Source organism: Leucoraja erinacea, chromosome 18 (genome assembly GCF_028641065.1).
Source record: "Leucoraja erinacea ecotype New England chromosome 18, Leri_hhj_1, whole genome shotgun sequence".
Taxonomy (NCBI): Eukaryota; Metazoa; Chordata; class Chondrichthyes; order Rajiformes; family Rajidae; genus Leucoraja; species Leucoraja erinaceus.
Window position 1 is genome coordinate 20,805,349 of NC_073394.1, and position 15,276 is coordinate 20,820,624.

At 44.9% G+C, this 15,276-nt stretch overlaps 1 protein-coding gene across 3 annotated transcripts in view; it reads right to left on the reverse strand.

Moving 5' to 3' along the window:
* Nucleotides 1-238: 238 nt before the first annotated feature.
* Nucleotides 239-15,276, reverse strand: part of LOC129705745 (cytosolic 5'-nucleotidase 1A) — a 28,219-nt gene continuing 13,181 nt past the window's right edge. For all 3 annotated transcript variants that reach the window (XM_055649518.1, XM_055649519.1, XM_055649517.1), the window contains 5 exons: nucleotides 11,069-11,236; nucleotides 6,281-6,410; nucleotides 4,482-4,604; nucleotides 2,679-2,857; nucleotides 239-561 (listed from right to left, as the gene is read on the reverse strand). In XM_055649518.1, the coding sequence (XP_055505493.1) occupies nucleotides 256-561; nucleotides 2,679-2,857; nucleotides 4,482-4,604; nucleotides 6,281-6,410; nucleotides 11,069-11,236 (906 nt within the window). In that variant the 3' untranslated portion in view covers nucleotides 239-255. The remainder of the gene's footprint in view (nucleotides 562-2,678; nucleotides 2,858-4,481; nucleotides 4,605-6,280; nucleotides 6,411-11,068; nucleotides 11,237-15,276) is intronic.

Genomic DNA, 15,276 nt, shown 5'->3' on the forward strand with positions numbered 1-15,276 from the left:
TGCATCCTGTCTCAATGGACTATTTCTGTAGGCTTTATTCTATGTGGGAATTGTGCTTAGGTATGGTGATACTTCACTGAACTGTATTCAAAAATAAAAATAATTTCACCGTTGGTTTGTACACGTGACAATTAAGCACCATTGGCCATTGATGGTTGGTGAGGTATTGGCATTAAGCGAGAACCAGTGGAAAATGTTCCCCCCCCCCCCCCCCCCCCCCCCCCCCCCACCCACCATTGCAACCATCATCTCAGTCTATTTACACCCAGCTAGAACGAGGCCGGCGGGAATCCCGTACTCATGAGCGCCGAGGATGTTGCCCGGGTTATCGTCAAAGAAAATGTGAGGTTTGATTTCAGCTAAGACGGGGCCTTTTGGGGAGCCGCCCATGAAGAAGGCTTCGTCGATCTGCAGTCCCCAGTGGCGCAGGGTATTAATGGCTCGTGCACCCAACTCATTGCTACTCCTCGCTGTCACCAGGTACGTGCAGATTGGGTCATCCTCAGGGGGAAACTTCTTCTTCATCTCCCCAAGTATCATGGCAAACACTTTGAATGGGCCCTGTCAACAAGAAAGGCCGAAAGATCAGAGGGTGGCAACTTCACAAGTCACAGGAGCAGAATTAAGCCGACTACAAGTAGATTTTAGATACAGCGTGGAAACAGGCCCTTCGTCCCACTGTTTTGCTTAGTTTATTTATTGTCACGTGTACCAAGGTACAGTGAAAAGCTTTTGTTGCATGCAAACCAGTCAGTGGAAAGACAACACATAATTACAATCGAGCCATTCACCATGTAAAGATACATGATAAAAGGAATAACGTGCAAAATAAAGCCAGTAAAGTCCTATCAAAGATTGTCTGATGGTCTCCAATAAGGTAGATTGTAGTTCAGGTAGTATTCCGTGCAGACCAGTGATCACCCTGTACACGAACACTATCCTATATACCAGGGACAATTTAAAATTTGTAGATGCCAATTAACCTACAAACCGACACGTCTATAGAGTGTGGGAGGAAACTGGAGCACCTGGAGAAAACCCAGTCTCAAGGAGAATGTACAAATTCCGTACATACATCACCAATAGTCAGAATCGAACCCAGGGCTCTGGCGCTGTAAGGCAGCAACTCTACCGCTGCGCCTCCATGCAGCCCTTTCCTCTCCAAAAAAAAAAAACGAAGAGCAAGCTGTTATTGAATAAAAAAAAAAAATTATAGGAACTCAGGTATGATAAGAGATTTCAAGAATCACTAGAGACATGAGAGGTCCCAGATTATTGGAAAATTGCCCAAGTAGGGAGCAAAGCAGAATAGTGGGAACTATAGGTCGGTTAGTCCGACTTCGGTGGTTGGTAAGATTTTAGAGTCGATTGTAAAGGATGAGGTTTCGGAGTACTTAGAAGTTCACAATAAAATCATGGCTTTCATGAAGTCAGCATGGCTTTGTGAACGGGAGGTCTTGCTTGACAAATTTGGTGGAATTCTTTGAAAAAATAAATAGCAGGACAAAGGAGTCAGTAGATGTTGTTTACTTAAATTTTCAAAAAGCCATTGATAAGGTGTCAGTGATTAGCGGAGTTCCGCAGGGATCGGTTCTGGGGCCACTACTCTTCACATTGTATATTAATGATTTGGACAAAGGGATTGAAGGCTTTGTGGCCAGGTTTGCGGATGATACGAAAATAGGTGGAAGGGCATTAGTGTAGAGGAAGCAAGGACTTTGCAGAAGGACTTGGACAGGTTGGGAGAGTGGGCAGAGAAGTGGCAGATGGAACATAGCGTCGCGAAGTGTGGAGTCATGCATTTTTTAGTAGGAATAAAGGCGTAGACTATTTTCTAAATGGGGAGAGAATCCAGAAATCGAAGGTGTAAAGGGACATGGGAATGCTGGTGCAGGTTTCCCAAAATGTTAATCTGAAAGTCGAATCAGTAGTAAAGAAAGCAATCTCAACGCTAGCATTTATTTCAAGAGGGCTTGTATACAAAAACATGGATGTAATGCTGAGGCTCTATAAAGCACTGATGAGGCCGCAATTGGAATATTGTGACCAAGGATGTGCTGGCTCTGGAGAGGGTCCAGAGGAGGTTTACAAAAATGATCCCAGGAATGAGTAGGTTAACCTATGATGAGCGTTTGTTGGTACTGGGCCTGTAGTCGCTGGGGTTTAGAAGAATGAGGTGTGGGGGGGGGGGGGGGGGGCGGTGATCTTATTGAAACATACAGAGTAGCAAAAGGATTGGGTAGAGTGGATGTGGAGAGGATATTTCCACTAGAGGGAGAGTCTAGGACTAGACCTCATAGCCTCAGAATTAAAGGACGTTCTTTCAGGAAGGAGATGAGGAGAAATTTCTTTACAGGGTGGTGAATCTGTGGAATACTTTGCCACAGAAGGCTGTGAAGGCCAAGTCAGTGGATATTTTTAAGGCAGAGATAGATAGATTCTTGATTAATACAGGTATCAGAGGTCATGGAGAGAAGGCAGGAGAATGGGGTGAGGAGGGAGAGATAGATCTGCCATGATTTAATGGCAGAGTAGACTTGATTGGCTGAATGGCCTAATTCTATCCTATCACCTATGACCTTGTTTCTCTGGGATTATGGAAGATATGGCTAAGTGCACATGCAAAAAAAAATCTCAATAATGTGAGGCAATTTTTCAAGGGATAAAATAAACCTTACTTCCCCTATAGGAACTTGCTCCATCTCCTTCTCATATTTGAAGACCTCCACGAGACCCTTCTCTCTGAACACGACATCGGTCTCATCTGAGAACAACACCGAATCTCCATCGAATGCTACCTTGAGTTGATCCTTCGATGTAGCTGATGCTTGCTTCAACATAAGTGCTGCGGGAATATCTGTGGAAGGGCAACAACATACTTCAATGCATAAAGGAGGCACAATTTAGTTTAGTTTTGTAGAGTGTAACGTGTACTGCGGTACAGTGAAAAGCTTTTGTTTGAATGCTATTCAGTCAAAGAAGACGAGGGTCGATATCCTTCTTCAGTCTGAAGAAGTGTCTCGACCCGAGAAGTCACCTATTCCGTTTCTCCAGAGATGCTGGCTGACCCACAGACTTACTCCAGCTTTTTGTGTTTATCTTCGGTGAAAACCAGAATCTGCGGTTTTCTACTGAAGAGGGCCGAATGGCCTACTCCTGCACCTAATTTCTATGTTTCTATGTTTCTACAAAAAAAAGACTATACATCAATATAATCAAGCCGTCCACAGTGCATAGTCTAGTTCAGTGTGATATGTACCTAGGTACAATGAAAAGCTTTTGTTGTGTGCTAATCAGGCAGCGGAAAGACTATATATGATTACAAAGAGCCGTCCAGTGTAGCTGCATGACAAAGGTGCAAGATGCAAGAAGTCCAGTAAGATCGAATTAGAGATAGTGCGAGGTTCTCCAATGGGATAGATGGTAGCTCAGGACCACTCTCTAGTTGTTGATAGAATAATTCAGTTGCCTGATAACAGCTGGGAAGAAGCTGTCCCCAAATCCGAAGGTGTGCATTTTCACACTTCTGTATGCAGTAAAGCTGCTGTCTCTCGGGTGTTATCTGTGTGGAGTTTGCATGTTCTTCTTGTATCTGCGTGGGTTTCATCCAGGTGCTCTGGTTTCCTCCCCCATCCCAAAGACGTGCGGGTTTGCAGGTTAATTGGCCTCTGTAAATTGCCCCTAGTCCGTAGGGAGTGGATGGGGAAGTGAGATTACATAGAATTAGTGTGAAAGGGTGATCGGTGGTTGGCATGAACTCGGTGGGCCTAAGGGCCTCTTTCCATGCTGTATCTCTAAACAAAACTGGGCCCAATGCCCTTAAGCTTGCGTAATAAATTTGAAATTATCCTTATAAATTAACCTTATAAAGACTAAAAGTGCTGGAGTAACTCAACGGGTCAGGCAGCATCTCTGGAGAACATGGATAGGTGACATTTCGGGTCGTGATCCTCCTTCAACCTGATTGTCGTGGGGGGAGAAAGCTGGAAGAGAGGTGGGGACGAGACAAAGCCTGACCAGTGATTGGTGGATACAGGTGAGGGAAGCTTAGATTGGCAAATGGTTGGACAGAGATGAAAAGACCATCTACAAATCAAACCCTGGTCTTCTATAGCCACCTACCGCTGGCCAGGCATTGTACTGTCCTCATCTCTCTATCATCTTTCTCCCCCGATGGTCCCATTCATGGTACTCATGGAAGCCCATCAGATCGCACCCCGACTAATATTTATATTAATATTCGCTAATATTTTAGTTGAAATTCCTAAATTCCATTCTTTCCCCCGAAGCACTAAGTGCGCGCCAAATACACTTAAGACGTACAGTTGTGTATGTTAATTGGCTTTGTAGAAATGCAAATTGTCCCCAGTGTGCGTGTGGGATAGCGTTAGTATGCGGGGATCACTGGTCGGCACAGACTCGGTGGGCCGAAGGGCCTGTTTCTGTGCTGTATCTCCAAAACTAAAACAAAAGACACTTACGTCTTTTCAGTGCATTGCACACCGAGGTTTCGCACGCTGAAAGGAACAGCAATACGTTCTGAGACTTCAGGTATTCCGAAGGGTCATGTCCATTCAAGAAGCAAAATTTGCTAACGTCCAAACCTACAAAAGAAATGCAACATGCCAACATAAGTCTGGAATAAGGACCAACAGGAGTTAAGCTTTCAGAGTGAGATCCTGCTACTCGCTCTGTTTTTAGATTCTTATTTCTAAAGTGAGTGGATGCAAATTCAAGACTCACTACATAAGCCTAACTACCCACTACACAGACCCAAGTTCAAAATCTAAGATGTGTAAGACGGAACCGCACTTGCTGGTTAAACACCCAAGATAGTCACAAAATGCTGGAGTTTTTCAGCGAGTCAGGCAGCATCTCTGGAGAAAAGGAATGGGTGACGTGTTGGGTTGGAACCCCCCCCCCCCACCTCAGACTGAAAGATAGTGGTGGGAGGGCAGAACCAGAGGGGGAAGAACAGATAGGGGGAGAGGAAGGGCTTTCGGAAATTATGCTGTAAAAATGAACATAAAGGTGACCCAGAGCAGAGGAATCACGAACCAGGTGACATAGGTTTAAGATGATGGGGGGTATCTAATAGGAACCCATGGCCAGATTTAGATGAAGAGAGGCCCCTCCCAATCCCCCATCCCCACAACGAGAGGAAGATGGAAGAGTCCACCAGATTGACACCAATGTGCAGCCGAGCGTGGCCAATGAGATAAGGGCCGGAAGGTTGCGCTATTTATTTATTTATTTATTGCCAGTGCTAGTGTCGAGTTATCGACTTAAAACACTATTATTCTGAAATGAAGGGCAAGGAAAATAACTGAAGTGTTGTTTAGAAACTACAGTGCTTCGTGACAGCATATGTAAGAAAGGCCTATGACAGTGTCAAAAATATTATACACCAGGCCCGTACGAAGCTTTTCAAAAAGAGGGGTGGCATGGCAGGATTACAAAAATGTTATGTGAAATAATTGCATGCGGTGCATATCACAAGCGCGAAGCTCAAAGACCTGAATGGCCTACTCCTGCACCTATTGTCTAACTCAGTGGATATTTTTAAGGCGGATATTGACAGGTACTTTATTGGTAAGAGTGTCAAGGGTTATGGGGACAAGGCAGGCTATTGGGGTTGAGAGGGAAAGATAGATTAGCCATGATTGAATGGCAGAGCAGACTCGATGTGTCAAATGGCCAACTTCTGCTTCTGTGACTTATGAACATGAAGAAAAAGACTGTGCCGTAAGTAAGACATCAGTGCACGAATGCAACTGGAAAACTAGTCCATGGTAGTGCAAGAAGTGGTTCATAGTGTTCCATTGCTGAGGTAGGATTAGGGTTGTGTGGGTCGGTTCGAGAAACTGATGGTTGTAGGAATGTAGCTGTCCCTGAACCTGGTGGTGAGGTATATGTTCCAAATCCACACGGTAAGGTGACTGCAGTAATGTTTCCAAAAATTAAATAATTTAACGTACTTAAAGTTACTCGTTATTTAAAAGTGATGAGTGAAGTAATCTATGGAAGAATACCTCAATAGTTTTATATTCCTCTTCACAAAATGCAAAAGAGGGTAAAATGCCGTCTTGTAAAAATCAATGTGTGGATGGAACATAGAACAGTACAGCAAAGGGACAGGCCCTTCGGCCCACAACGTCCATTCTGAACTCGGTGCCATAAATAAACCAACCTCGTCTGCCTGCATGTGATCCATATGCCCCCATTCTCTACATAACCATGTGTCTATCATCAACTGTTCTGCTGTGTTGTACTGACTCACCATAATACTTTACACTCTTAATGATCCGTACTCCTCCCCCAGCGCTGTGAGTTGATAGAAGAATAATTTGAAAGAGTTGCTTTTCTTCGGGATCCAAGCTCAGTAATCTTTCATTGACCATGTGAATAGCCTAGAAGTGACAATAATGGGAATTAAACGGCACTCACAAAGCGTGTATGATTACGCAACTATCATTTACTGTTATTGTAAAAAATAACTGAGTGTTCACTTAAAGTCAAACATTATTAATAAATAAAAGGCTTAGCACATCAAGACAAAATCACACAATTAATTTGGTTTAAATGAAATACTAATTTAATTTAGTTTAGCACATGGAAACAGGCCCCTTGGCCCACCGAGTCCACGCCGACCATCGATCTCCTGTTCACACTAGTTCGATGTTATCCCACTTTCTTATCCACTCCCGACACATTAGGTGCAATTTTACAGAGGTCAATTAACCACAAACCTGCACGTCTTTGGGATGTGGGGGGAAACCGCAGCACCTGGAGGAAACGTGGCCACGGGGAGAACGTGCAAACTCCACACAGCCAGACAGCACCCGAAGTCAGGATGGAACCTGGTTCTGTGGTGCTATGAGGCAGCGGCTCATCCAGCTGCACCAACGTAGTCGCACGGAATATGACGGTGGATATTCCTAGAGGTTGTTTATTTTTTTGATATGGTGGCGCAGGGTTAATAACAGTTCTCACTGTTCTTTAAATATTACCAGGGGACCTTGAACACAAAGCACTGGAACAAACAGGCAGTGCTCCCAGTATGACAGCTCATGATGGTGAGTTCTCTAGAGAATACAACACAGGCAGCACTACACAGCAACATTCACCTGCATCCTGAGCTCTGGAGCATCCACAGGGCTCAAAAACTCTCATCTCTTTGGGACGTCACCTTTCTTAACAAATATCGCTAGGATCAGATACCTACAGGCCTGGACAGAGTAAATGTGGAGAGGATGTTTTACCATCAATGGGAGAGTCTAGGACCAGAGGCCACAGCCTCAGAATAAAAGGACGTACCTTTAGAAAGGAGAGGAGGATGAATTTCTTTAGTCAGAGGGTGGTGAATCTGTGGAATTCATTGCCGCAGATGTTGTGGGGGTCATGTGGAGTCAATGGATATTTTTAAGGTGGAGATTGACAGGTTCCTGATTAGTGAGGGTGTCAGAGCTTATGGGGAGAAGGCGGGAGAATGGTTTTGAGAGGGCAAAGATAGATCAGCCACCAACGTTGAATGGTGGATATTCTGTTGTTATTTTTTTGATATGGTGGCGCAGGGTTAATAACAGTTCTCACTGTTCTTTTTTGGCCGATGAAGGCCTAATTCAGCACTCCATTCAACCTATGAATGCTCAAAAACTCTCATCTCTCACCCTTTCTTAACAAATATCGCTAGGATTTAAAATGTTGTTGCCACAGCCGGGGCCCGTCCATTGCCACAAACCTTTCACGCCATAATTGAATGGTGGGTAGACTTTGTTCCCGAAAGGCCTAATTCTGCTCCAAAAACCTATGAATCGTAACACTAATTTAAAAAGTGTTATGGGGCCCGTCCCACTTTCACGACCAAATGCATGACCTTTTTTACTCGTGGACATTTTTCATCATGTTGAAGAAATGCCCCGACCTACTTGATGCCATGAATACCTACGACTAGCATCATGGCCTGCTACAACCTGCCTACGACCTCGTGACGACCATGCTGCGAGTATGAGTAAAGGGCAAACTTGGCAGAGGTCATGAATTAGGTCGTGAAAGTGGGAACAGGTCCTTTACATTAAAATTTTTTTAATATTTTAAATCTCAAAAGAAATTTCTGACCATCTCCCCTGCCAATGCAACTCATAATGTTATCTACTTCTGTCAGGTCTCCCCTCAAGCTATGGTGAAACAGAGAAAGCAATCCAAGTTTGTCCAACCTCTCCTAAATCTAATACCCTCTAATTAAGTCTAGTTTAGAGATATAGTGTGGAAAAAGGCCCTTTGGCCCAACAAGTCTGCAATCACCCATATACAAGTTTCATCCTGCACTCTGGGGACAATTTACAGAAGACAATTAACCCACAAACTTGCACGTCTTTGGAGCGTGGGAGGAAACCGGAGCATGCTGAGAAAATTCACGCAATCACAGGGAGAACGTGCAAACTTCACACAGATAGCACCCGTGGCAGCAACTCTACCGCTGCGCCACAAAGTGGGGACTCCTCTACATTCCAGCATTCCACTAATCCAGGCTGCATTCTGATAGACCACCACTGCGCCCTCTCTACATCCTTAATATATTGGGGCCAAGATTGTCAGCAATAAATAAAACAAGAGTTCAACACTATAAACCATTGAACATCAGAAAGAGGCTCTTGAAAATCATTCAATTGGGCAACAATGCTTTTATGTTGGCATGTGAAGACAGCAGAGAAAAATGTTGGCACATGGGACTGAGGAAGTGAAAAATGGTGAGGCAGAGACCACATGACAATGACTGACCAAGCTTCGAGTCACGACAAGTCAAGAGAGTTGATTGTCATGTGTCCCAGATAGGACAATAAAATTCTTGCTCGCTGCAGCACAACAGAATATTGTAGGCATAAATACAGAACAGATCAGTGTGTCTATATACCATAGAACATACATATATACACATAAATAAACAGATAAAGTGTAATATAGGCTGTTATAGTTCAGAGTTTGAAGTTGGGTAATAATCTGATTAGTCACAACAGATTGGGGGAGAGAGTGGAAGGTTGGGCAGGAACGAGGCAAGATATTAGTAGAAACATGGAACTGCAGATGCTAGTTTACCAAGGAAAGACACAAAGTGCTGGAGTAATTCAGCAGGTCAGGCAACATCTCTGGAGAGCATGGATTAGTGACGTTTCAGATTGGGACCCTTCTTCAGAAACTAGTGACACTTGAGAAGACACATGAAACGTGCAAATCGCTTCCCCCTACGTTTTAAAGAAAAAGGCCAAATTAAGTGGTATGAGTAAGCGTGAGAATAAAAAAATAAGAGTGGAAAGGGCAGCACAGTGGCGCAGCAGTAGAGTTGCTGCCTTACAGCGCCAAAGACCCGAGTTAGATCCTGACTACGGGTGCTGTCAGAATGGAGTTTGCACGTTTCTCCATGACCCCGTGGCATTTCTTTGGGTGCTCGGGTTTCCTCCTATGCGCCAAAGACATACAGGTTTGTACGTTAGTTGGCTTCTGTAAAAGGTACTGCAGATGCTGGAATCTTGAGCAGAACATAAAGTGCTGGAGGAACTTAGTAGGACAGGCAGCATCTGTGGGTGGAATGGACAGATAACGTTTTGTGTCAGGACCCTTTTTCAGACAATAAAGTATTCTGACCCAAAACATCATCTGTCCATTCCCTCCACATGTGCTGCCTGATCCACTAAGTTCCTCCAACACTTTGTGTTTTGCTCATCCAGAACACAGTCTATAAGAGCTTTTGAAGAAAAGAGGAACAATTTAAACTCAGGAGTGGCGTGAAGTTGCAATACTGATCCACTATACACACCGTGGACACCCCAGATATCATTATGACTTGTCCATTTAAATATGTTGGTTTTTAACAAGAAGGTAGACACAATATGCTGGAGTAACTCAGTGGGCCAGACAACATCTCTGGAGAGAAGGAATGGGTGATGTTTTGGGTTGAGACCCTTCTGCAGACTGTTTTTAGTACTTAGTTTTTAACACTAGTTTTTACTTTGTTTTTAACGCTGTGGATGGCATTGGAACTGAACAAAAGTTCATTAAAAATTCCGTGGCCAACTGAATCGAGTTGTGGGTGACACGGTGGCACAGCAGTAGAGCTCTGCCTAACAGCGCTAGAGACCCGGGTTCAATTCTGACTACGGGTGCTGTCTATGTGGAGTTTGTACGTTCTCCCTGTGGGATTCCCCCGGGTGCTCCAGTTCCCTCCCACATTCCGGATATGTGCCAGTTTGTAGGTTAATTGGTTTCTGTAAATTGCCCCTGGTGTAAAATGTAAAACTGGGATAACATAGAACTTGTATGTCGGCATAAACACGATGGGCCAAAGGGTCTGTTTCCATGCTGTACGTCTAAACCAAACTGCAGGCAAAAATTAATGGTGATATTCAACAGTGACTTCAGATCCAGGTAATTTACATTTAATGTCCTTAACACAAAATTCCAATTGAAGAATGGCAAAAAAAAACAAGCAGAGAAGATTTCAACTGAGGAGAGAAAAGAAAGTGGCATCCAACAAAAAAAATGTGCTAATGGGCTAAGGGCATTGAAAGTGATATCAGCTCTTTACAAATCATGTCAACAAAAGAACAAACTGCCAAAGAGAAACAAGAGGTAGTCAATCAGCAAGTGTTAGGCCATTCCTATCATCGGAATGGGAAAAGGAGAGAAGCTCTTGATGAGGGGGGTCAAGATCCAATAGGAACCTGAGGGGAAACTTGCTCACTTCAAGGGTGATGAGTAAATGGAATGAGCTGCCAGAGGAGGTAGTTGAGGCAGGTACTATAACAGCATTTAAAAGACACGGACAGATACATGGATAGGAAAGGAAAGGATGGGCCAAATGCAGGCAAATTGGACTATCTTAGATAGGGTACCTTGGCCCAACTGGATGAATGAGCCAGGGGCCTGTTTCTGTGCTGTACAACTCGATGAGGCTATTGCAGGAATCTCACAACAGTAAAAAGCTGCCAGTGTGCCACTCTGAATTAAAGTGTTGAAGGCTGGCATAGGAAGGGGGCCATGAGAGGTAACGCGAGGCATGTAGAGAACTTACCCTGATGAATGGAAATACAATCCCTTCCTTCAGAGGGATGTCTTCATTGATGATCTGGTGATTGACGTATTCTTCAGGCCCTTCTGTCATGAATAATTCGTGCTCTTCCTCCATATCAAAGAGAGCGCGAGCTGAGATGGCGATTGTTACGGCCTTGGCTGAGTCTTTCTGCACAGAGAGAGACGGGATGGGAAGAAGAGACTTTAATACCTTTAATATTGACACAAAAAAAGTCCTCTCCACTCTCATCTCAGAAACACCCCATAACCTGATGAGGGAAAGGAGTCAGAACACATCCTCTTTCAGTGTAGTTTAGTTTAGATACAGTGTGGGAACAGGCCCTTTGGTACACCAAGTCTGCGCCGACCAGCGATCACCGCACACTAACACTATCCTATACACATAAGGGACAATTTACAATGATACCAAGCCAATTAGCCTACAAACCTGCACGCCTTTGGAGTGTGGGAGGAAACTGGAGTACCTGGAGAAAACCCACAAAATCATGGGGAGAACGTACAAACTACAGACAGACAGCACCCCAGGTCAGGATCGAACCCGTGTCTCTGACACAGCAAGGCAGCAACTCGACAGCTGCGCCACCGTGCCGTCCAATTCTTGTATTTGGAGTACTACACACTGTTGGGTTGTACGATGCAATGGAATTGGGAACCCTCTATATAATGATATGTCGACACAAGAAACCACAGATGCTGAAATCTTGCATAGAAGACAATGTTCTGGAGTAGCTCAGTCAGGCACCTTCTCTGGAGGACATGGATAGGTGACGTTTCATGTCGGGACCCATATTCAGCCTAATGTGGATTACATGCAGGCAGAGGGGATTCGTTTTTTGGCACCATGTTTGGCAAGGACATTGTGGGCTGAAGGGCCTATTCACGTGTTCTGTATAATCAATATTTATTTGCTTGTACAATGGCAATAATTACAATCTCCAACTGGATATGATAGACAGATGTTTATCTGGACTTGTCACGACTTTGTCTGTGTGGAGTTTGTACGTTCTCGCTGGGTTTTCTCCAGGTGTTCTGGTTTCCTCCCACATCCCAAAAGATGGGGAGAGGGGGGGAGGGAGGGGGGGGGGGGGGGGGGGGAGAGGGGGGGGGGGAGGGGGGGGAGAGAGAGAGGGGGGGAGAGAGAGAGGGGGGGGAGGGGGGGGGGAGAAGAGAGGGGGGGGAGAGAGAGGGGGGGGGGGAGAGAGAGGGGGGGGAGAGAGAGGGGAGAGAGAGAGAGGGAGAGAGGGGGGGAGAGAGAGGGAGGGGGGGAGAGAGAGAGGGGGGAGAGAGAGAGAGAGGGAGAGAGAGGGGGGGGGGAGAGAGAGGGGGGGGAGAGAGAGGGGGGGGGGAGAGGGGGGGGGAGAGAGAGAGGGGGGAGAGAGGGGGAGAGAGGGGGGGAGGGAGAGGGGGGAGAGAGAGGGGGGAGAGAGGGGGGGAGAGAGGGGGGGAGAGAGGGGGAGAGGGGAGAGAGAGAGGGAGAGAGAGAGGGGGCAGGGAGAGAGAGAGGGAGAGAGAGGGGGAAGAGAGAGAGAGAGGAGGGGGAGAGAGAGGAGGGGGAGAGAGAGGGGGGAGAGAGAGGGGGGGGAGAGAGGGGGGAGAGAGAGAGGGAGAGAGAGAGAGGAGGAGAGAGAGAGGGAGGGAGAGAGAGGGGGGAGAGGGGGGAGAGAGGGGGGGAGAGGGGGGGAGAGAGGGAGAGAGAGAGGGGGGGAGAGGGGGGGGGGGGATTCAGATTCAGATTCAATTTTAATTGTCATTGTCAGTGTACAGTACAGAGACAACGAAATGCAGGGGGGGGGAGAGAGAGGGTACAGGGTACAATGTGCTAGATATCCATGAATATCCAATCTAGGGATATTTATGGATATCTAGCACATGGAAACAATGTACAGGGTACAATGTTTACATATTCTGTTGTGCTGCTGCAAGTAAGTTGTTCATTGTTCTGTTTTGGGACATAAAATCCTCTTGATTCTTGAATTACAAGCCCACGTTTCTCTGCATTCAAATACTGAAATTAGTGAGGCCTTTTTTTGTGTGAACAACTGTACTACCGTTTTCAGTGAATAGAGATAAGATGTGGTTTGGCATTTTAAACTGACACCCGCACAAAAGTGGTTACAGAGCAAGCGGCTAGGTGCAAACATCACAAAACTGAATCCCCAGAACCTACGTCATGGTTTTTATTCACCAGTTATGCCTACGGATGGTGCAATAAGCTGATTACTGTGATGCAGCCAACAGATCAATTTACCTCCAAATTCACACTGGGTTTACTATGAAATAATGTTCCATTCACGCTATATCACTGCTTGCATACAATCCTTACATTATGGAGATGATAACTTTTCAAAGTGGTCATACATTATAGACCTGCGTATAGATCAAAGGCATCTGAAATAAGGGAGACTAAAGATCCAAGGGCGTTTTGCACTGGCTCAGAAAATAAGTCATTTAACTATTCAAAATGATTAAAGGTTCATAAATTCATGTCAGAGGAGCAGAATTAGGTTATTTGGCCCATCGAGGCTACTCCATCACAACATTTATCTTTCCCTCGCAACCACATTTTCCTGCCTTCTCCCTGTAACGTTTAACACTCTTACTAATCAAGGGCCTATTATTCTCTGCTTTAAATATACCCAATGACTTGACCTCCACAGCCGTCTGTGGCAATTAATTCCACAGATTCACCACCCTTTGGCTAAATCAATTCCTCGCCATCTCTTTTTATTCTAGAAAACAGATATAGGTAATTTGCAAATAAAAGGTACATTGAACTCACTATTAACACTGACAGAAATTCATGGACCTGGCCAGCGTTAATGCAGAGGGATACTATACAGATACCTTAGAATGACTTACTTCAAGTGGGGAGTGTGTGGCACAAATGACCAGGGAAGGGCAGAATGCGAAAGAACACAAAGGAAAATTGAATACACAGACATATGTCAGAATATCCAATCTAGGGATATTTATGGATATCTAGCACATGGAACTACAGATATTGGAATCTTGAGCAAAACACAAAGTGCTGGAGGACCTCAGTGGATCAGGCAGCATCTGGGGAGGGAATGGATAGACAACGTTTTGGGTTGGGACTCTTCTTCAGATTCATGGATATTTAGGGATATTTATGTTTGGAATCAGTACTCACTTTATTTTTTAGTACCAAGGAAAAATTAAGTGCTAGATTCATGGAAATATCCAGCCACACAACATTTTAAGGACTTTATTTATTCTCAATCCACTGTATTTTAGCCACATTTTTCTACTAAACCTGAAGTAACAGAGGCAATTTTTGGGTGGAAGAAAATCAGCAAATATCGTATAGAACACAGAAAGTGCTGGAGTAACTCAGCGGGTCAGGCAGCATCCCTGAAGATCATGGATTTACCAGAGATGCTGCCCGACCCGCTGAGTTACTCTAGCATTTGTGTCTTTCCTTGGCAAATCAGCATCTGCAGTTCCTAGTTCCTACACACAAATCCCAACCGCAGCACAGGAACAGGCCATTTGGCCCACATTGTCTGTGCCGAGCATGATGCCATTAAACTAATCTCCTCTGCCTGCATGTGATCCATTTCGCTCTTTCTCTGCATAGTCATGTGCCTGCCTAAAAGCATCTTAAATGCATGTCTCCACCAACACGCCTGGCACGTATGGATTATTCTCTGAAATGGCTTTTCAAACTACTCAATCCGCAGACAATAAAGGACAAGCATTAATGTGGGACTTGCAGTAATAGCCATCCAATAATTAAATACAATTACAATTTTTTGAAGATGTTTAATAGGATCTATGGAAGGAAGCCTGTATTATTTTTATATGTAATTGGCAGCAGGACACAAATGGTGTACCTATAGGGTTGGGTTTTTAGTTTAGTTTAGAGATACAGCACAGAGAAGCCTTTCAGTCCACCAAGTCCGCTCCAACCAGCAATCCCCGTACACTAGCACTATCCTAAGCTCTAGGGACAAATTACAATTTTGACTGAAGCCAATTAACCTACAAACCTAAGATAGACACAGAAAGCTGGAGTAACTCAGCAGGACAGGCAGCATCTCTGGAGAGAAGGAATGGGTGATGTTTCGGGTCTGGAGAAGGGTCTCGACTTGAAACATCACCCATTTCTGCAGAGGATAGTGCTAGTGAATGGGGATTGCCAAGTTACTCCAGCTTTTTGTGTCCATC